Source organism: Bufo gargarizans, chromosome 4, assembly GCF_014858855.1.
Source record: "Bufo gargarizans isolate SCDJY-AF-19 chromosome 4, ASM1485885v1, whole genome shotgun sequence".
Taxonomy (NCBI): Eukaryota; Metazoa; Chordata; class Amphibia; order Anura; family Bufonidae; genus Bufo; species Bufo gargarizans.
Window position 1 is genome coordinate 332,877,748 of NC_058083.1, and position 24,012 is coordinate 332,901,759.

At 45.0% G+C, this 24,012-nt stretch overlaps 1 protein-coding gene across 1 annotated transcript in view; it reads right to left on the reverse strand.

Moving 5' to 3' along the window:
• LRP11 (LDL receptor related protein 11) overlaps nt 1-22,522 on the reverse strand; it is a 43,187-nt gene extending 20,665 nt beyond the window's left edge. Inside the window, exons 1-2 of the mRNA XM_044290828.1 lie at nt 21,720-22,522; nt 15,954-16,111 (exon numbers count right to left, since the gene is read on the reverse strand). Coding sequence (XP_044146763.1) covers nt 15,954-16,111; nt 21,720-22,359 — 798 coding nt within the window. The 5' untranslated portion in view covers nt 22,360-22,522. The remainder of the gene's footprint in view (nt 1-15,953; nt 16,112-21,719) is intronic.
• Nucleotides 22,523-24,012: the final 1,490 nt, after the last annotated feature.

The window sequence follows — 24,012 nt, forward strand, 5'->3', positions numbered from 1 at the left end:
ACAGTTTCACCTTTTTAACTCTTCCCATAGCTTTCTAGCAGCATTACAGTTGATAAAAATGTTACCTTTATAAGCAATCATGGACTTATAAAACTGGCAAAAATCATCTTAGTAGGATATGCAAATGAGGGCTCACAAGTGCCCAGGGGCGGCGTCAACCTCGTAGGTGCCCAGGCAGCTCTGCCTTATCTTCGTTTCCCCCCGCCCAGTCTTTCCCTCTGCCCGCCCATCTTCTTACTTCTTCTCTCACCGAGATCCCGCGCCTGTGCGCACTGCGATGTCCATTCCTGGTACGGCATCACAGTAATTAATGCGCATGCGCCGGCTAACGGTGCGAAAGTACCACAAAGTTAGCCGGTGCATGCGCATCACATGTGCGTTGAGTGAAAATCGCAGCATGATTTTCACGCAGCCCCATAGAAATGAATGATTTTCATGCATGGTTGCTAGGAGATGATAGGGATGAGCAACCCCATTAAAGTGTAATTAAAGTGTAATCACGTTATTATTTTTATTAGCATTAGTAAAATGAGGGGTTAAAAAGAAATTATTAATCAACTCACCTCATCCTCTTGATCGCGCAGCTGTCATCGTCTTTTTTTTTTCAGGACCTGCAAAAGGACCTTTGATGATCTTTTATTTTCATTCAGCAGGACCTGCGCTGACGTCACCGCACTCACCACGTGATGAGCGCATTTACGTCATCAAAGGTCCTTTGGCAGGTCCTGCAAGATGAAGAAAGAAGACAATGACAGCTGCGCGATCAAGTGGATAAGGTGAGTTAATTTTTATTTATTTTTTTAACCCCTCAAGGCACATTTTAGTAAGCATTCTGTATTAAGAATGCTATTATTTTCCCGTATAACCATGTTATAAGGGAAAATAATAAAATCTACAGAACACCTAACCCAAACCCGAACTTCAGTGAAGAAGTCCGGGTTCGGGTCTGGGTACCACATTCAGTTTTTTCTCACGTGCGTGAAAAACGCATTGCACTCACGCAGAAAAAACTTAACCCTACTGGCGCGGGTTTCCCGGAATGCACACGCAATGCATCTGGAGCAAATCTGGGACGCCCGTGTGAAAGAGGCCTTAAAGAGAATCTGTCACCATGATTCTGACCAAGTTATGATATAATACATAAGTAGTAATGCAGATAAGGAGCCCAGACGACCATTTCTTTATTGCCTGCTGTCAGCACTCAAAGCTGTGCTGAAATACACTGTGTGCACTGTTTTGCTGTGATAACATAATGGAGAGGACTCATGTATGCATACATAGCAAACAGTGCTGGCAGCGAGGGTGTGGAGGGCAATAGGAAAATACAAAATATTGATCTAGACCCCTGATCTATAGGACTACTCGTGGATTACGGTAGATAATGGTCCTCATGCACACAAGACTAATGGCTCAGTGCCTGTACTGCGGACCGTAAACGGCCAGTATGCAATATATAGGCACTGGCACATGCACTAGGTTTGCGGATGTGGACCCATTGACTTGAATGGGTCTGCAATCCACAAGATACGATTAAAGATAGGACTTTGCCTATCTTTTGCAGAGCAGAGGCACGGATCGCAAGCCCATGGAAACACGGGCAGTGAGCCATTACACTTGTGGGCATGAGCCCTTAATATTATAGCAGCAGTTGTCAGAGGCAGATGATCAGTTATTGCTGGGCAGTCAGCTATCTGTACGAAGTCTAGCTATATGCCTACAAACACGTGGCCCTACCACCAGCCATCTGTTCTTCTTAGTCGCTCAGTCAGTATACTAGACATAAATCTGCTCTGAAGCCTTTCATGGTGCTATAGTCTGCATGATTGTATCTACGAATTTACTGGAGATTATATGCTGTTTTATAACTAATAGAAATTTCCAATGACAAAGTATTTTACTCTGCTATATCACCAACTACTAAACTCTGAATAAAAGCAACCTCACTATCCAACTGTTTGTATAGACACATATCCGTGGTTCTCCTGATTAAAACCCTGTTTTTCTTTTGTTGAAAAGTTGGCCAGTAAACGGAAAAAAAACAGTTGTGTGAAAGAGGCCTTATAATACTTTTTTTTTAATATGCAAATTAGGCCTTTGGTGCGATGAGACTTTCACCGTTGCTCTTGCTGCACCCAAGCTCCACTCCTTCCTGTGGTCAATGAAAGCAGCTAGGAAAGGGCTAGCCACAGAAATTAGTGGAGCTTGGGTGCAATAAGAGCAAAGGTGACGCCCTGTTTGCACCAAAGTCCTAATTTGCATATTAAGAAAAAGTATCGTAACTCGGGAACAGAACTTCGGATCAACAAAAGAAAAACTGCGTTTTAAGCACGGATATGTGTCTATACAAACAGTTGGATAGAGAGGTCGATGGCGTCAGATTGTTAATAGCATTTCCAGGTATTTTACCCACTCTGAGCCGAGCCCTTTGGCTGTTTTTCCCACACTGGACAACACCTTTAACAGGGTTGTCTGGGAATAAACCACTCTTTTATCCACAAATAGTGACACTCTTATTTCTAGGCTGTGCCTGGTATGGCAGATGTGCCCCTCTCACTGGTTTGGTGTATTCCCCTGACAGGATAGTGGCAGTACAGCGCCCCTCTCACAGCTACTAAGGCTGAGTTCACATCGCCGTTTTGCTTTCAGTTCTTCTGATCCATCACAAGTACAGAAAAATAAAGAAGAAATGGATCCGTTATTTTCAGCATCAGTTATGATCAGTTTGCGTCACTTCAGTCAGAGATCTGTTATTTTTGACAGGAGAAAAAGGCCAGTTATTTTACTGCAAACTGATGCTCAAAATATCAGATGTTTTTTTATCTGTTCTTCTGACGGATCTTCTAACCAGTGATGTGAACTCAGCCTAAGGCCCCATGCACACGGCCGTGTTTCACACAGTACAGTAATATAGATCATACCAGTGTATTACTGTATTGCGGCGGCAGCAGGGAGCGCACGGCGTCATAGCAACCAGTGACGCCGTGCGCTCCTGCTCTCAGGAGGGATCCAGGCCGCGGTTACACGGCCCGCACACAGCCGTGAAACACGGCCGTGTGCATGGGGCCTAAGGCCTCTTGCACATGACTGTGGTTTTAAACAGATACATTTTTCCGTTCCAGTAGTGTTTCCGTTTCCGTTTTGCTGTTCCGTTTTTCAGTTTGTGATCCGTTTTTTGCAGATCGGAAACGGAAGCATACAATAATGTTTAAACAGTAAGTACATAAAAAAATTGGGCTGGGCATAAAATTGTCAATAGATGGTTCTGCAAAAAATGGAACGGATACAGAAGACGCATTCCGTATGCATTCAGGTTTTTTTTTCGGAACCATTGACTTGAATGGAGCCACGGATCGTTATTTGCAGGCAATAATAGGACAAGTTCTATCTTTCAGCGGAACGGAAATACAGAAACAATGCATACGAAGTACATTCCGTTTTTTTTTTGCGGAACCATTGAAATGAATGGTTCCGCATATGGACTGCAAACGGAATCCGAAAAAACGAAACGGAGGAAAAAATGTTCACATGCAAGAGGCCTAAGGCGAATTGGATGCGGACTCATTCGTTACAATGGGTCTGCAAAAAATGTGGACAGCACGCCGTATTCTATCCACGACTGTATGTCCCATACTTGTCTCTTTTGCGGATGAGAACAGACAAGATTAGGCAATGTTACAATGGATCCGCAAAAAAAAAAAAAAAAAAATGCAACATGGACGTCATCCATATTTTTGGCTGATCCATGTTTTGCGGACCGTAAAATACATACCGTCGTGTAAATGCACCCTAAGGGCTATTGCCCAGGAACGTAAGGGCTCAGTGCCCAAATTGTAGACCGCAAATGGTGGGTCCACAATATACAGGCACTGGCCGTGTGAACTCCATGCTGGAGATGCGGACCCATTGACTTAAATGGGTCTGTGATCCGCAAGATACAGCCAAAAATAGGAGGCACGGATTGGAAGCCCATGGAAACACTACAAAGTGCTTCCATGGGCTTTCGGGTCCGTGCCTCCGCACTGCAAATGATAACACATGTCCTATCTTTTGCCATATATTGCAGATTGCGGACCCATTCAAATCAATGGCTCCGCATCCGCAGCACAGCCAGCCAACTGCAGTCCGCAACATGGGCATGGAGCTCCTTACGTTTGTGGGCGTGAGCCCTAATTGTAGTAGTTAGGAATAAAACCCCTGCCAAACCGGAATTTGATTATTACTTTATTTCAGCCCAAACCCATTAGGCTATGTTCACAGAGTGCAGATTTGGAGCAGGTTTAAGGCTACATGAACACGACAGTTGTTTTTTGCGGTCCGCAAATAGCGGATCCGTGTTCCTGTTTTTTTTTTTTTACATCCACATCCGTTCCGTTTGTCCGCAAATTTTGTAGGTTGTGTTTCCGTGTGTCTTCGGTTTTTTTTTTTTTTTGCGGTCAGCAAAAAAAACCTGAAGGCTGTAATTCTTGAAATTTTAATATCCAAACCCAGGATACAGGTATATACAGGTTTACCAGCAACAATCCGCAAAAGAAAAACGGATGCGGATGACATACAGATGGCTTCCGTTGGTCATCCGCATTTTTTGCGGAGCCATTGACTTCAAAGGGTCAGCAAAACTTTATTGCGGACAAGAATAGGACATGCAATACTTTTTTTGCGGACAGGAAACACGGCGGACGCGGAAAAGAAATGGTTGACTACACCGCAATTTTAACGGCTACACAGAAATGCATGGGTAACCATCTGATCAGCAAAAAAAATAATTAACGGACGCAGAGAAAAACAACTGTTGTGTGCATGTAGCCTTAAGCTAAAGACAGGAGAGGATTCTAAACAGAGCAAAAGTATAACTATAAGGTATAAAGGTAAGATATACATGTCTCCCTTTTGGATCCACTATTGCTTTGGCTTTTGAAAATCTTAATCATAAACATCACTCAATCTGCACTGTAGGTGCTACATTTCTATTACGTAACGGGAATTATATCCTTTATACAATGCAGAACAAAGGGCCCTTCTTCTCCTGGGAGTGAGCAGAAAGGGTTGCTTTACCAGATCAAACACAGCAGGCATCTGCTGACAGGCATCGAACCCGTGTGTTACCATGGCCTTCAATGCATAAAGGTGCCCCCTTTGAAATGGCATATTCAGAGGGTGAATATTTCATTTTTATTACTATAAGAAAATTTACCCCAGCACATTCATATACATAGTCACAGGTGCATATCCAGCAAGCAAACATGGCTGATAAAAAAATGGCTGCACAACATTTCACATACAAACAATAGAGCTGAGAAATGGGGATCATTCTAAATTAAAGTGGTATTATACCTACTATAAATGGAAAAATAGAAGCTCTTTGCGCACATTTTTTGCCCTGAAAATGTAGGCTTAGGTAAGTCCATGAGAGGCGGTATATTAGTGTTAGGCCTCTTTCACACTACAGTATGTTGAATTCAGTGTTTTGCGTTCCGTTTTTCACGGATCCGTTGTTCCGTTTTTTGCTTCCGTTGTGGTTCCGTTTCCGTTCCGTTGTTCCGTTCCGTTTTTCCGTATGGCAAATACAGTATACAGTAATTTCATATTAAAAATTGGGCTGGGCATAACATTTTCAATAGATGCTTCCGCAAAAAACGGAACGGATACGGAAGACATACGGATGCATTTCCGTATGTGTTCCGTTTTTTTTGCGGACCCATTGACTTGAATGGAGCCACGGACTGTGATTTGCGGCCAAATATAGGACATGTTCTATCTTTTCAACGGAACGGAAAAACGGAAATACGGAAACGGAATGCATACGGAACACATTCCGTTTTTTTGCGGAACCATTGAAATGAATGGTTCCGTATACGGACCGTATACGGAACGCAAAAAACGGACCGTATACGGAACGCAAAATACTGTAGTGTGAAAGAGGCCTTAGGCTGAGTTCACACGAGCGTGACAGATTTGGTCCGGATGCGTTCAGGGTGCGTTCAGTTAAACTCGTACCATTTTGCAAGCAAGTTCAGTCAGTTTTGGCTGCAATTGCGTTTAGTTGTTCAGTTTTTTCTGCGCGGATGCAATGCGTTTTGATGCGTTTTTCACGCGCGTGATAAAAAACTGAAGGTTTACAAACAACATCTCCTAGCAACCATCAGTGAAAAACGCATTGCATCCGCACTTGCTTGCAGATGCAATGCGTTATTAACGCAGCCCCATTTACTTCTATGGAGCCAGGGGTGCGTGAAAAACGCAGAATATAGAACATGCTGCGATTTTAAAGCATTGCAGAAGTGATGCATGAAAAAAAATGCTCATGTGCACAGCCCCATTGAAATGAATGGGTCAGGATTCAGTGCGGGTGCTATGCGTTCACGCCGCGCGGAAATCTCGCCCGTGTGAACGCAGCCTTAGGCCCCTTTCACACGGGCGAGTTTTCCGTGCGGGTGCGATGCGTGCGGTGAATGCATTGCATCCGCACTGAATCCTGACCCATTCATTTCTATGGGGCTGTGCACACGAGCGGTGATTTTCACGCATCACTTATGCGTTGCGTGAAAATCGCAGCATGCTCCTCTTTGTGCGTTTTTCACGTAACGCAGGCCCTATAGAAATGAATGGGGTTGCGTGAAAATCGCATGCATCCGCAAGCAAGTGCGGATGCGGTGCGATTTTCACGCATGGGTTCTAGGTGACAGTCTATTCACTGTATTATTTTCCCTTATAACATGGTTATAAGGGAAAATAATAGCATTCTGAATACAGAATGCTTAGTATAATAGTGCTGGAAGGGTTAAAAATAATAAAAAAGTTAACTCACCTTCTCCTCTTGTTCGCGTAGATGCTGGTCTGTTCTTTAGCTGTGGGCTAAAGGACCTGTGGTGATGTCAGATCACATGCTCCATCACCATGGTTATAAGGGAAAATAATAGCATTCTGAATACAGAATGCTTAGTATAATAGTGCTGGAAGGGTTAAAAATAATAAAAAAGTTAACTCACCTTCTCCTCTTGTTAGCGTAGATGCCGGTCTGTTCTTTAGCTGTGGCTAAAGGACCTTTGATGACGTCAGATCACATGCTCTATCACCATGGTGATGGACCATGTGATTGGAGCATGTGATCTGACGTCACCTCAGGTCATTCAGTCCACAGCTAAAGAACAGACCGGGATCTACGCTAACAAGAGGAGAAGGTGAGTTAACTTTTTTATTATTTTTAACCCTTCCAGCACTATTATACTAAGCATTCTGTAGTCAGAATGCTATTATTTTCCCTTATAACCATGTTATAAGGGAAAATAATACAATCTTCAGAACATCAATCCCAAGCCCGAACTTCTGTGAAGAAGTTCGGGTCTGGGTACCAAACATGCGCGATTTTTCTCACGCGAGTGCAAAACGCATTACAATGTTTTGCACTCGCGTGGAAAAATCGCGCATTTTCCCGCAACGCACCCGCCTCTTATCCGGGCAAAAAACATGACGCCCGTGTGAAAGAGGCCTTAGGTATCCATCTGCAGAAGCCACCTTGACGCCTGGTAGATGGGCCCGACACACGTTTGATCAAAAATGTGCGCAAAGAGCTTCTATTTTTCCATTTATAGTAGGTATAATACCACTTTAATTTAGAATGATCCCCATTTCTCCGCTCTATTGTTTGCATGTAACACCCAGCTATTATTTATTAAAATATTTAGAAGGTGCAATACAGATTACCAAGAAAAAAAAGCTCCAATATTATTATGTTTGGGGGAATAAAATAGAAAAGTCAGGGGAGATTATAGTTTCTCTTAAAAGGGGTTCTTCAGCTTTTGCTAACTGATGGGCCATCACTAGATAAGGCCGAACACTTCAGTTATTTGATCAGTTATTTTCATCAGTTAGGGCTCATGCACACGGCTGTTGCCATTTTGCGGTCCGCAAATTGCGGAGCCACAAAGCACTGATAGTGGCCGCGTGCATTCCGCATTTTGCAGAACAGAACTTCCAGCCCCTAATAGAACAGTCCTAACCTTGTCTGTAAAACAGACAAGAATAGAACATGTTCTAATTTTATACGGGGCTGCGGAACTAACATAATGATGTGGATAGCGCACAGTGTGCTGTCTGAACCTTTTGTGAATGGGTCCACATCTGACCCGCGGACAAAAATACATTTGTGTGCATGAACCCTCATTGTGAGCAAAAACCAGGTGCAAGTGAAAAGCACAGAACAGGTGCAGATCTTTCCATTACACCTCATCTCTGAGGAGGCTTCACTACTGGTTTTGGCTCACAATAACTGATGGAAATAACTGGCCAAATAAGGCCTCTTTCACGCAGGTGTCATGTTTTTGGCCCGGATAAGATGCGGGTGTGTTGTGGTAAAATGCGCGATTTTTCTGCGCGAGTGCAAAACATTGTAATGCGTTTTGCACGCGCGTGAGAAAAATCGGCATGTTTGGTACCCAAATCCAAACTTCTTTACAGAAGTTCCGGTTTGGGTTAGGTGTTGTGTAGAATGTATTATTTTCCCTTATAACATGGTTATAAGGGAAAATAATAGCATTCTTAAAACAGAATGCATAGTACAATAGGGCTGGAGGGGTTAAGAAAATAAAAAATAATTTAACTCACCTTAATCCACTTGTTCGCGCAGCCCGGGTTCTCTTCTGTCTTCTTCTTAGAGGAATAGGACCTTTGATGACGTCACTGCGCTCATCACATGATCTTTTACCATAGTGATGGATCATGTGACGGACCATGTGATGAGCGTAGTGACGTCACCACAGGTCCTTTTCCTACTGCTCAGCAAAGATGAAGACAGAAGAGAAGCCGGGCTGCGCGAACAAGTGGGTTAAGGTGAGTTAAATAATTTTTTTGTTTTTTTTAACCCCTCCAGCCCTATTGTACTATGCATTCTGTATTAAGAATTATTATAATTATTATAAGGGAAAATAATAATGATCGGGTCCCCATCCCGATCGTCTCCTAGAAACCTTGCTTGCAATTTTCATGCAGCCCCATTCACTTCTATGGGGCCTGCGTTGCGTGGAAAACGCACAAAGAGGAGCATGCTGCGATTTTCACGCAACACACAAGTGATGCGTGAAAATCACCGCTCATCTGCACAGCCCCATAGAAAGGAATGGGTCCGGATTCAGTGCGGGTGTAATGCGCTCACCTCACGCATCACACCTGCGCGGAAATCTCGCCCGTCTGAAAGAGGCCTAACTGAAGTGTGAACCCTCATTGGCGGGTGTCTGACTCCCAGGGCTGGAGACATTCAACCAACAGGGCTGGAATAAGAAAGAAAAAAGCTGCGGGGGAGGGAGGAGAAAGAGGTGCAGGTGAAAAAAGAGAAAGGGGATGAAGGCCTAGGAGCACAGTACTGAACGTAAGGCAGTCCCTAGGAGCACACCAGGAGGAACAGGTACAGTACAGACCAAAAGTTTGGACACACCTTCTCATTCAAAGAGTTTTCTTTATTTTCATGACTATGAAAATTGTAGATTCACACTGAAGGCATCAAAACTATGAATTAACACATGTGGAATTATATACATAACAAAAAAGTGTGAAACAACCGAAAATATGTAATATTCTAGGTTCTTCAAAGTAGCCATCTTTTGCTTTGATTACTGGTTTGCACACTCTTGGCATTCTCTTGATGAGCTTCAAGAGGTAGTCACCTGAAATGGTTTTCACTTCACAGGTGTGCCCTGTCAGGTTTAATAAGTGGGATTTCTTGCCTTATAAATGGGGTTGGGACCATCAGTTGCGTTGTGGAGAAATCAGGTGGATACACATCTGATAGTCCTACTGAATAGACTGTTAGAATTTGTATTATGGCAAGAAAAAAGCAGCGAAGTAAGGAAAAACGAGTGGCCATCATTACTTTAAGAAATGAAGGTCAGTCAGTCCGAAAAATTGGGAAAACTTTGAAAGTGTCCCCAAATGCAGTCACAAAAACCATCAAGCGCTACAAAGAAACTGTCTCACATGCGGACCGCCCCAGGAAAGGAAGACCAAGAGTCACCTCTGCTGCGGAGGATAAGTTCATCTGAGTCACCAGCCTCAGAAATCGCAGGTTAACAGCAGCTCAGATTAGAGACCAGGTCAATGCCACACAGAGTTCTAGCAGCAGACACATCTCTAGAACAACTGTTAGGAGGAGACTGTGTGAATTAGGCCTTCATGGTAGAATATCTGCTAGGAAACCACTGCTAAGGACAGGCAACAAGCAGAAGAGACTTGTTTTGGCTAAAGAACACAAGGAATGGACATTAGACCAGTGGAAATCTGTGCTTTGGTCTGATGAGTCCAAATTTGAGATCTTTGGTTCCAACCACCGTGTCTTTGTGCGACGCAGAAAAGGTGAACGGATGGACTCTACATGCCTGGTTCCCACCTTGAAGCATGGAGGAGGTGTGATGGTGTGGGGGTGCTTTGCTGGTGACACTGTTGGGGATTTATTCAAAATTGAAGGCATACTGAACCAGCATGGCTACCACAGCATCTTGCAGCGGCATGTTATTCCATCCGGTTTGCGTTTAGTTGGACCATCATTTATTTTTCAACAGGACAATGACCCCAAACACACCTCTAGGCTGTGTAAGGGCTATTTTACCATGAAGGAGAGTGATGGGGTGCTGCGCCAGATGACCTGGCCTCCACAGTCACCGGACCTGAACCCAATCGAGATGGTTTGGGGTGAGCTGGAACGCAGAGTGAAGGCAAAAGGGCCAACAAGTGCTAAGGATCTCTGGGAACGCCTTCAAGACTGTTGGAAGACCATTTCAGGTGACTACCTCTTGAAGCTCATCAAGAGAATGCCAAGAGTGTGCAAAGCAGTAATCAAAGCAAAAGGTGATTCACAGCTAAGACAATATCCCGTCAGAGGTTGGTATCAGTGTATATTAATGTGATCACAGGAAAACAACCTGTTATAAAACGTAGCCTTTAATCTAATATACAAATAAAATAACAAACTCCCACAAACAAATATAGAAAAGGAACAAAAAAGAAAGAAGAAAAAAATATCACCATGACGACATGAGGGATAATGCTGTAACGCTCAATGGCATGAGTCAATAATGAACAGGGTGGACAGTCGTGGATGATGGTCTGTCCCTGAGTCTAGCCCTAGACTCAGTACCCCTGCCTGTGAACGGGACTACCGTCCTGACAAGGACGATCCCGTGTTCTGGAACCTCCTAGTGGGTCCTGGATTGACCCTAAAACGTTGGTGAGTCCCTGATGGGGGCCTACGCTAGGTATACAGAACGAAAGAAAAAGATATTAGATGTTACAGTATACGGAGCATTAAACCGCCCTTGCTCGTGGATGCTGCGTCTACGGGCGGATAACTGCTCAAAGAATTACGTCATGGAAGATACTGAGACAACCACAGGTGTGATTATCTATAGTCATATATATCATCAAAGTCAAAAATATATATTAATGTGTGATGTTCACACACAAGAAAACTGCCGTACACATTTGTACATACGGGTGTGTTTTATATATACAAAGTTGGCACCAGAGAACTGCCTCCTAGATTGGTGGCGTATAGTCAGGTGCCAAAGTCCCAACGCGTTTCACCCTAATTGATTGCCGGGTTCCTCAGGGGACATATTCTAGTACAGTGTTATTTTTAGGCATCAGTAATCATTGAGAAGTGGCGAAGCAATAGGCCGAGCCCTCAATTATGATGACATAGTTCAGTTGGTTTTGATAACCTAATAAATTCAATCATTCAAGCTATAACGGGTTGGATGCAAAGCCCGCAGAAAAAAAGCGACCATCCCATAGCATATCATGTCCAGATTATTCTGGGAGTGCAATACGTGAAAAAGTGGCCCTATAGAGTTTAGACTCCCACAGGGATAAACAAACCAAATATAGGTATGTAATCCCAGTGTGGATAGTAGGAGTGGAGACTTCCAGGGACACCATACACGTGTAATGACACATTAGATAATGAACAAGTAATCAGATGCTACTTGCGTGTCTGGACGCTGCCAGGCCGGCTCCGGACTGTCCGTGGGATTAGCGGTGCACCCACTGCCGCTTAAGCCGTAGCCCGTGTGCATACTATTGGGAGCAAACAAGAGATACACAATGTTAGCCAGATCAAGCCGCTATGACCAGCCTGTTGTAGATGAAAGAGGTTTCCAGGTTTATAGAGGACTCACAGGTAATGGAGCCTCACTGGTCCTGTGTGTGAGGTCAATATGCAGGGTCAGTTGTCAAGTTTAAATAACCCGCTCTCCCTCCCCAGTGGGTGGGGCCGGCTCCATTGAACCTATCTCTGTAACAGGCCCAATATGGGCGTGGATTTACAATGTAGGGCAATTGGTAACACCCATAATGGGCGTGATTCTGATGCTGCGCTGTTTGACAGCTGCCCTCCTAGATGGGCGTGCTCAAGTGCTGGTGACGCATCATCCACAGCCTCAGTCCGGGCCGTCCATGATGACGTCACCTGTAGCGGTTTGATGACATGGCCTAACACTTGTTGCATCGCGTCATCAGCCGGAGTCAAGGCCGTACCTGATGACGCTGTCGATGGCCTACAGTCACGTGGATAGACCGGCTCAGGTGAACAGTGACTGGATGTATACGGCACACCCCTTGCTGACGCGATCGCCATCCAATCCGGTGGGATGAGAGAAACCTCATCATAATACTCAGTATGGATGCGCCGGTCATCTGCTCCCAATAAAGACACATTATAGATAATCAATTGCGCCAATATATCTACCACTCGAGTCCACTACTAAATACAGTGTAAATGAAATGGGGGACACATCCGAGGGCAGACTATATTTATTTAACCATAGTGCAACCAAAAGTACATAGTTATGGGAGGAAATTTTTTCTTCTTTCTTTTTTGTTCCTTTTCTATATTTGTTTGTGGGAGTTTGTTATTTTATTTGTATATTAGATTAAAGGCTACGTTTTATAACAGGTTGTTTTCCTGTGATCACAAAGTAAAAGGTGGCTACTTTGAAGAACCTAGAATATGACATATTTTCAGTTGTTTCACACTTTTTTGTTATGTATATAATTCCACATGTGTTAATTCATAGTATTGATGCCTTCAGTGTGAATCTACAATTTTCATAGTCATGAAAATAAAGAAAACTCTTTGAATGAGAAGGTGTGTCCAAACTTTTGGTCTGTACTGTAGGTACGAAGCTATCCTGGCAAGCCAAGTCTACATAATAATCCCAATATGAGTGTAATGTCTATCCTGAATCCTCTATGACATACTGGAAGTCATCACACATGCTTTGCCCCAGTTCATCAGCCCACAATTCCAAGAATTTAAGGGTCAAGAGAAGCAGTTAAACAATTGTATTTCATGGATGCTAATACAGAGGCGGGGGCAACAACCTCTCAGTCTGCATGAAGAGGGTGCTATCCAGCAAGGGTTTAGAGGATCCAATGTACTACTACTGTGCTGTGACAGCTATTCTATTTGGTCTGCACATATTTTCCAAGGCAAGGTACGGTATCTGATACCATATAGACAACATTCCCAGGTACCGCACAAGGGGCCATTGTATGGCCACTCTGATCTCTATGGTTCACTTCGTACATTTTCATCTGAAGCTTCTTTGTTCACATGTTCAATGGAAATTGGATATTTTGGCGGCTGCACGTTTTTCAGTTAGTTCTCAACATAGATTCAGGCCGTGTTTCCAATACAGTTACTTAATATATGCATAGTTAGAATGGAATACAGGCTCTTACTATCTGTAATTTAGAAAGAAAAGGGGAATGTATTATATACTGGACCATCCAAGTCTGTCAGAAGCAGTCTGACAACCCATATGTGCTCTTCAATGGATGCCAGTAATGGTTGTCGCTCTCTCTCTCTTCAGTTCGGGAACTGGAATTTTTGTGGCCCTGGAAAAGAATTGGGATTGCTGTGAACCACCCAGGTTATCTGAACACTAGGTAACTTCCATTGTTTCTGCTGTATGTTCAAGCTGTGATGGGTGCAGTCAAGACAGTGGGGAGGAATTACTGGTGAAAATGCCCCAGGACTCTGGCTCAAATCGAGCCCACACGCCATGCACCACATTTATTACAGGTCTTAGACACTTTTTGCTCCTCGCTCAATAAGTTAGAATAGCACTGCGGGAAAGGGATGTGGCTAAGTGACAAAGTGGCCATGGCTTTAAGAAGACCCGTTACCCCCCCCTTACATGCCTATTTTAGTAGCTATTTGCATTCCCCATGTAATAATTCTGGAGCATCTATTCTTATGACTCTATGATGTCACATTCTTCTATTTATCCTACTAGAAGTATATTAATAAATGTACAGCTGGGTGTTACCAGTTGAGGGGTGTGTCCCTGCACAGTCTGAAACTGGCAGCACTGATTGGACAGTGGGACAATGTGCAGGGACACCCCCCCAGCTGGTAACACCTAGTCCTGCGTTATTCATAAACTTGCAGTAGGAATAAGAGAAGAATGGCACAACATAGCATCATGAGAATTAGAGATGAGCGTCGTTTTGAAAAATATCATTCGGCAATTTCGACAAAGTTCGCCAAGAAATTTGATTCATTCCAAATCAATCTGTCATGACTCGCTATAAATCAGGGATACCCAGGCCACTCTGCCTTAGGGTACGGCCACATGGAGCGGCTGTGCTGCAGGCAGGTTGCGGCCATGCTGCGGCGCAGAACCTCACGGACAATTAGCCCACAGCTGCCTTTCATTTAATAATTAAGACTGCATTGTGTACTCAGTCTTCATTGTTAATGGCTGTGTGGCACATTTACTGCACCTTTAAACAGGGGCTGTTGCTGGTATGGGGTTTGGCTGGTTAGATTGGGGGCACAATATGCACATTATTGCTGTTCTTGCCTGCAATCCCCTGCAGGTTATTTGACAGTAAACACAGAATATTAATCAGCTCTGGCAACTTTTCCACCTCCAGCGCACTCCTGCCTTACAGGTGGGAGCCCTTCTACTGCCATCTGCTTTTCCTCCTTTTCCACATCATCTACCGTAATATAGATGAGAATATGTCATCAGCAACATCCAGCTCCTCCTCTCTCTGCATCTTGTCGACTTTTCTAAGACATGAAGGATTATTTGGAAGAAGTAAAGCCAGCATAAGATGAGGATGATCATCATAAAGACCTGGCCCCCCTAAGAAATGCAGTTTGTTGGCAACCTGGCACTGAAATAATAAAGGCGTCCATCTCATTGGTATTGAATTACATATCTTAGTTTAGGCTGATGTAAGAATAAATACATTAAACTGATGCAGCATAAATCTCTCCCTCTCCATTATTCTTCCATTAATCATTTTCAGCAACACTGTCCCTAGTGCATGATCGCTTGTCACGTCTCTCGCTATGCTCCGCTCACAGGACAATGGCGGAGACCGCAAAGGGTTAAAAGGTTTTATAGGGCTGTGACATCACAAGGGATGGCATCTACGTATTGGCTGGCTGCACGGCATTATGCGTGATCTCGCGTTCCCGGGCTTCTTACTTTCGCTTTGTAAGGCTACTTTCACACCAGCGGCACGGACCTCCGGCAGGCTGTTCATCCGACGGAACAGCCTGCCGGAGGTCCGTGCCACTAGTGTGAAAGTAGCCTTAACACGTGCAGCCGTCATTTTAGGAAAAACTGATTCGTTAACACGAAGCGCAAGGAAATTCAACACCATGCACAAAATTCTGGGGCAAAGAAAGCCACCATATAGGTGATATAAACTTAGACTACACAGTCTAGAGATGTAAAAAGGTTATTATCTACAGTGGCATCAGCCACTGTGATACATTGGGAGTGTCTCTAGACTGTCTAGTCTATCTTTCCTCTAATCTTACACAGTATGCCCCAATGTGTTAAATTAGATGGAAGGATACTGAAATGTGAATTTGTAAAAAATTATATACTGTATATACTTATCTGAAAAGAAAGACATAGGTAGCGTAATAATCTAAGTCATAATACCTTAATTTCTACTAAAGGGTCCCCTTGAAGCAGAGTCCACTCATATCGAATGATGGCATGGTCATCACTGCTTTCACGCCCATCCAGTATAACCCAATCAACTGGCAGCTGAAGTACCACGTCTTGTCCCGCATTGCTGTTTGGTAGCTTGTCAGTATCTGTAAGAGGAATCAGGTATGTTAAAGGGGTTGCCTGGGCATTACAAAGGGATGGCCTATCCTCAAGACAGACCATCACTAGCTGATCGGGGTGGGTCCACCACCCTGCACCCCCGCTAATCTGCAGTTCCGGTGTAGCTCTGTCCACTGAGGTTGGCACCAGAATTACAGAGCTCCATCAATCTTTTAGTACACAATGCTGCGCACACTGACTTCAATAGGAGCAGCACTAGAGTGCAGATCAGCTAGTGATGGCCTATCTGGAAGACCCCTTTAATATTGGTCAACAGACATTTTCCAAGATAAAATAAAAAATAGTTACTTACACTAAAAAAGAAATTGGATCTACATCTCTACCCATTTTATCAAATGTATCCGTAAATGCAATAGTATTTGTCAGGAAGAGTATTACTTTAAAGCATCTGGACAATTCGAATAGTGGTGTAATGTGTGAATCAGGGAAAATAATGAAAATTTGACATGTCTATGCCCATAGTATCAGACTAGTCACCATACCAGGAAACGTACTCAGCATCAACAATACTATAAATCTTCAATACTAGTTAATGCAGTTAATACTATAAACATACTGTAAGCATATTTTGTATTGTACACAGTGTGCACATAATCCAGTGGTGCTCCGTGTATGGGGTACATCACCATCTGCTCTGCCATCTGCTGAATCTCAGGAAGTGAATGTTCATTTTGTGAAACTACTCATTGACTGTACTGTTTACATGGGGGGCTGAGATAAACCTGCATATGCCTCAGTTATCTGAACATAGTAGAATATACAGTACTTCCAGGGCATAGACGGTCATTTACAAACAGATATATGCCACTTTTAAAGGGGGAGCGTTGCGGGGAAAACGGCGGGTCAGCAAGGAAACACATTGTAAAGTCTTAAAGAATATAGAATTTAACGTGCTTAAATTTAAAACGATACCTTTATTATTCAACTGGGTTATAGAGCAAAAGGAGGTTTGCTCCAAGTGATATCCCGACTATGATATATACATTGGGACAAAGACTCCTCTTATAGAAAGGGAATAGATTCTGACATACGGTCAATAAAGTGCCGACTTGGTAAAAAAGAGAATGGGGGTGGTGGGTAGATGGATGGGAAAATATTCTTTCCCTAGATGACCCTCAAGATCTAAGATCCTGTGCCCAGGGTTGTCCCCTGATGGTGGAGACACCCTGTCCCCATACCTAAGTCTCTTTATTGCCCTAAAAAGGCCCTACTGGAAGACCTGGATTGAAAGCAAATAAATCCAGGGAAAAAACAAAAAAACACACATATATAGATGAAATCATGTGTAGACAATAAAACAACCCCAACGCGTTTCAGCTGCAGATGGCAGCTCATCAGGGGGTGATGTGAACGTAGGGAACAGCAAAAATAAACAGATAACGTAAAATGATACTTAGCTCCTATGTAATATATATAACCTGTTAAGTTCTAATAACGATGATGAGCAACCTCTGTCAAGGGAGACATTACCTGTGGGTAAAGACACAATAAATCAGATATAGGTTACATGGTGGAGGACAAATAAATACCTCTCACCATGTCAGAGAAAAAAAGTGCTCACCGGTCAGAGGGGGGCCCTTGGAGAAGATGCATCCAGGGTATAGGAGGCTAGAGGGCTCAGGTGGGGCTGGCTGTATCCAGAATTTAAGCGCCGGCGTGTGGTGACACTTCCGGACGCCGAGAAAATGAACTTCCGGTTGGTGGAACGCATAGCAGTGATGCGATACGTCACTTCCGGTATTTGGAACGCATGTTGGAACGCATCGGACCCGGAAGTGCGGCCAGACAGCCTGGGAGATCGTCAAGGCTCAGATAAAGGGTTTAGATGTATATATAATATTAAAACTTTGTGAACAGCCAATCCTGGCCCCCACTATTTATAGGCCAAGGACAAAAGACCTCCCCAGGAAGTTTTTTATATACCCATATATATGTCTTCCTATTGAGCCCTCATACAAAGGAATAGGAGGAGTCAGCCAACTGAAATGACAGAAATATTTTACTCCACCTCCTACATAATCCAACAATATATGACTGGAATATATGTAGATGGGGCAAAGATATGGTGACAATAATATGTGTCACTACTAAAGTAATGGTGCTTCCCGCACCCGCATGGTGGAAGGGGACATAGTTACAGATATCCAAAAGAGCGGAGGATGGGACTAATTCAGAGACAAAGAAAGAATAATGGGCCGTGTATTGTGGCATTGTCAAATAAAACATGTATATGTCAGCCGTTCGTTTAGGCCTCCCGGTGACTGGGATCGGAAGCGATAAATCCACTCGGACTCCTTTTGGAGTATCCTCCGGTCCCAGTCACCTCCCCTCGGGGGGAGGGGAACGACCTCGAGTACAGAGAACTTGATGGAACCAGGATCACCTCCATGTTGATCGTTGACATGATTGGCTATGGAGGTGTCCTTTTTTTTGGCTATATCATTCAAATGTTCACATACTCTGCGTCTAAGTTCTCTGTATGTTTTGCCAATATAGTCCTTGGGGCAGGAACACTGGCAAATGTACACAACCCCCCGTGTTTTGCAGTTAGCAAAGGTGCCGATGGTATGGACAAAATTAGTCATCGAGCAAGTGATTGTTTTAGAGGTACATATAAATTTACAGGCCTTACAGGTCCCGCATCTAAAAACCCCTTTTGGTTGTCTGTCAAGCCATGTGCCCTCCTTCTTAACGCCGGTGTAGTGGCTATGCACGAGTCTATCTCTCAGACTCCTGCCCCTACGGTAAGTTATTTGTGGGAAGGGGGAAATGGCTTTGGACAGATCATCATCCATCATTAAAATGGGCCAGTGATTTTTCAACATTGTAAAGTCTGCCTAATCTATGTAGAGGCCAGTGCCTCTACATAACATAGGCGGATAATCCATCAGTACAGGAGGGACGAAGACCAGCATCTAAATGGCCAGTCTTCATAAATGTCCCCCATAGTTTTTATATTAACACATTTGGTACTTGCAGTGTTATTCTCGAGATGCACATCTGGAAAAATGAGCCTAAACCAAGAAACAGAGTAGCCAAGACTGGGCTACAACAGGACCAGAGAGCCAAGAAGCAGAGTAGCCAAGACTGGACTACAATAGGACCAGAGAGCCAAGAAGCAGAGTTGCCAAGACTGGACTACAATAGGACTAGAGAGCCAAGAAGCATAGTAGCCAAGGTCGGGCTACAATAGGACCAGAGAGCCAAGAAGCAGAGTAGCCAAGACTGGGTTACAACAGGACCAGAGAGCCAAGAAGCATAGTAGCCAAGACTGGGCTACAACCAGACCAGAGAGCCAAGAAGCAGAGTAGCCAAGACTGGGCTACAACCGGACCAGAGAGCCAAGAAGCAGAGTAGCCAAGACTGGGCTACAACCGGACCAGAGAGCCAAGAAGCATAGTAGCCAAGACTGGGCTACAAAAGGACCAGAGAGCAAAGAAGCAGAGTAGCCAAGACTGGGCTACAACCAGACCAGAGAGCCAAGAAGCAGAGTAGCCAAGACTGGGCTACAACCGGACCAGAGAGCCAAGAAGTATAGTAGCCAAGACTGGGCTACAACAGGACCAGAGAGTCCAGCAGGGCTGTGGAGTCTGTAAGCCAAAGTCCTGACTCTGATTCCTTCATCAATGGCCAATAACCATATTTATTGGAACACAATTTCTGACATTCCTGAAATGTGAAAAATGCGGATTGAGAAAAGTTACTTATTCCCAGACAACCCCAATACTGTCCTCCTGTCCTGTCTAGTAGATGAGATGACTGCAGACATGCCCAGTACTGAACGTTCTCCTCTGGTCTTCACTACTGAGCATGTGCAACACAGGTCCAGGCATTGTAACTAAGGGCCTTCAAGCAACATGAAGATACTGTACCTAGTATAAGGGACTAACATTCTAAATTTATATGAAAATTAATAAATGAATTACACATAATTAATAACAGATAAAAAAATTTAAGCTAGATTCGGAGTCGGTACATTTCTATCGACTCCACCCAAAACTAGCTTTGTCTCTGACTCCACAGCATTCGAGTCCAGCATTACATAAACCTCAAGACTAGCAACTTGAGTAAGGCTAAGTGCACACTGGGGCAGATTTACTAATCCTACAGATGGCGTACAATTAGACCACCAAGAGCTGCACCAGACTTTTATGCCAAAACTGTGGCACAAAGCTAATGCAAAAAGTGCAACTTAGGCCATGCCCCTTTCTGGCAAAGCACGCCCCATTTTCGGGTTAGGTGCAGATAATTTCTGTAACCTTAGGTCCACCAAATTGTGCCTCTCTTTGGTCTCTGTCTGGCCAGAATGCATTGGCATATTACGCAGTGTACGGTTTTCGCTCCATGGGTGACACCACTGGACATACACATTTGACAGTAGGCTTGAATGCAATGTACACAGATCCTTAAAGGATCTTCAAACCCTGTGGAAGAAAGATCTTTTCCTCTGTACTTACTCCTCCATTGTGCCCCCTATGCCGCCATCCCCGCTGCAGGGGGTACATTATGCAGCTGATCAGGAAGACTCAGGGACAAATCTGGTCAGGATCGGGGCAGAAGAGCCTACAGCCAGTCCAAAAACAGAGGAGACGGTGGCATCAGGGGCACAATGATGAAGTAAGTAATCTTTCCTGCACAGGGTCTGGGATTTCCAGAAAAGCCAGGGGAACCCCTATAATCACTTTTTGGGTTTATTTGTCCTCATGGTATTTTTGTGCAATGATTATAGTAGAGTTCATGTAACTTGCACTTGCACTCTGTACAAAAGATAACACACCAACCAGGCTCTGGCCGAGAGACAGAGGAAGGGTCACCTCCTAGCTTATCCCTGACCTCTTTCCCTGCCCTGCTAAGCCCACAAGCAGACCTTGAAGGTAGGTGTGCTTGTGTCCTCCAGCCTGGGCTGACAAAACCCTGAACTCCCTAAGATGGTGAAGTGGGGAGATAGGAGCAGTCTGCTTGCACAGAACCTGGATGGAATAGAAGACACAAACAACCAAACTAGAAATGACACTTATCTCTGAGAGCAGGAACTGACAGCCAACCTTCCCTCCAAGCTTCCCAGACCAAATGAACAGTATAATCCGCTCAGGGCACTGGGCAGTGTGCTATTTAAACTAATGACCCCACCCAGTGCACCTGATGAGAGGCGGATCCAGCACGGCTCCAAAGCAACCACTAAACTCGTGCTGCTATCCTGGCCGACCTCCGCACATCGTCAGAGTGGGGTATGACAATGGGTTTGTTATGGGCAGGTTTAGGACCCTAAACCCCTTCTGCTTAACAGGACGCTGGTGGTCCAGTGGCCCCAAATCAGGTGACTGGTTCTCTATATAGTATGTCAAGGTGTAGGACCCTCCTCACTTCCCTGTCCTACTATGATATTATGGTGCAAAAGGGGTAAATGGCCATAGGTGGCAAGGTTCACCAGGCACCTGTGAACAGGGCACTCAGCTGTCTTAGGTAAATGGGTGAGTGAAAATGTGGCACCTTATATGGACATGTTATAGCAGCATTATACTGATGACTTGGCAGGGGGTCCTGGGGATGGGACCAGAGGTGATGTCCTCTTACCCAAGCTGCTGGCCACCGTGCGCAGAGAAGCCCAGGAAGCATTGCGGCCGGTAAGGGTGAAGCTGGTGTAGTCCCTGTGTGGAGAGAACTGGCACACGTTGTGCCCATGGTGGCTACAGTCAAAGAGGAAGCAGCTGAAGCCTCGGCCTGAGCTCTCCACCACGGCGGCCGAGCACCGGGGCTGGGAGCAGCAGTCCTCCAGGCACTGCTTCCAGCTGTCCACCTCGCCGGGGGCCTTCAGGAAGGTGGCTCCGGCCTCCAGCGAGTCCTTGGTGCGGATGATGTAGTCCTCCTGCCGGCTGAAGTTGCACAGGTCCTCCCCGGAGTCCCCTGAGGGCCGCACGGCCACCTCCTGCAGCTGCTGTTGCATAGCCGCCGCCTCCTCCTCCTCCTCCTCCCGGCCGTTACCGTGCAGTCTGTGCCGGTGCCCGTCCTGCGGCCAGTCCTCCCCCTGCTGCAGCTGCTTGCGGAATTCTTCCAGCAGTTCCTCCACCCCGGAGATCTGGGACCTGAGATCCGTCAGCTGTGGAGCAGGGGAGCCCGGGGAGACCCTTCTGCAGCCCCCGACATCCCAGCAGAGCAGCAGCGTGAGCAGGCTGAGGCAGGAGATGGCCGGCAGCTGAGGCTGAGGGCAGGGCATGATGAGGACTCCAAGTAGCCAGCGGTCAGTATGAGGAGCCCGTCATTGTGCCAAGGAGAGGCCACCTAAGATGCCAGGCCAGAGCATGCTAGTGCTAGATCAGCCCCCTCCTCTCTGTGCCAGGTGTATAGAGGAGGACACTAGCAATCAGCACCAAGGAGGAGGGACAGCTCCCAGTGACATCACCCCATCCGGAGTGCATACGTCATCCTGAGGCACCTGTATACCAGGGGACTGCTGCCCTCCTATGTGTGTTCTTAGAATGTTTCTGTCCCTGATGCTATTGTGATTTACAATATATCTCCTCCTCTAAACCTGGTCTGCCACAGTCTATGGCATCTGGAGGCCCCTCAGCCCCTGTGGACTGTAGATACCAGGGTAGAGAGGTCAGTAGTGCTACAAATAGCCTTGATACCAAGGTATTTCCTACCCTGTAGATGTAGCAGCTTCACCCTGTTTTCCTGATACATGGGGCTTCATTTGTACACCTTTTTATGCCCAGCAGGGGTGGACTACTCATAGACCCTACAGGAATTGCATCGGTGGCCCGATGCCCATAGGGCCACCTGAGTCCTTCTCACCACCACTAGGCAGGTAGATACTACTGGGCAAACTATAGCGGTCATTATTAGAGAAAGTCCAGGCAGCATGCTGAAGGTAGAGCTGGCTTGGTGGTGTAGCCAACATCTCTCCTCCTAAGCCCCCTGCTCCATTTCCATATTAGAGACAATTAGAGGAGGACAGACCGTGACAGCTGTTTTAATGGCCGCCACACATGGCCAGCTTCTACTGCTGCACTGTGGTATTACTGACCCTGCTATGTATTGGCCCTATCCACTTGTGTTGCCCCACCTACACCATTAGGGCCACTTTCCAGTACTTTTTCTGATGATATAATAAATATATTAAGGACTCATGCACATGACTGTATTTATGGTCTGAATCTGATCTGCATTTTTTGCTAATCACACACAGACCCATTCATTGCTATGGGTCAGCAAAAAATGCTGATGCAACATGGACATCATACGGGCGTCATCCGTGTTTTTTGCAGACAGCAAAATACATAGTCGTGTGAATGCACCGTAATGGAATGGATTTCTCTTTCTGGTACAGTCATAATGGCAGAGTTTTGGGTCATCAGGACCAGGTTTGAGGTATAGCGTCTGCCCATAACATCATAGAACAGCTCAGGGGCCATTGGAACATTATGTTTTTCACATACATCATGGTGTACAGTACTCTGCTATGAGCAGTCCCCATAGGCATTTTTCTACCATTTTGCAGCCATTTCCTCACATTTTATTCATTTTTGGACATTAAAAACAGATGAATGCAGTTGCCTTTTTTTTTTTATCGCAACCCCTGCCGTGCCCCCTGGCCATCAAATTCCTGCCCCCTCCATAGTGCCATCAGTATGATTAATACCTCTTTAGTGGCCCCTAGTATTTTGAATGTCCCTATTAGTTGCCCACAGTATTATTGAGGCTGCCTTTAGTGGCCCCCCAGTATGCTTAGTACCCCCACACTATTATTCTGCTTGTCTTGTGTAACAAAAAAGAAAAACTCTAGTGAAGTGGATGCAGCAGGACCTGCAATATGTAGTCATGCTGGGGTCGCAGGTCCTCTCCTGCACATCCAGTGAGTAGCGCG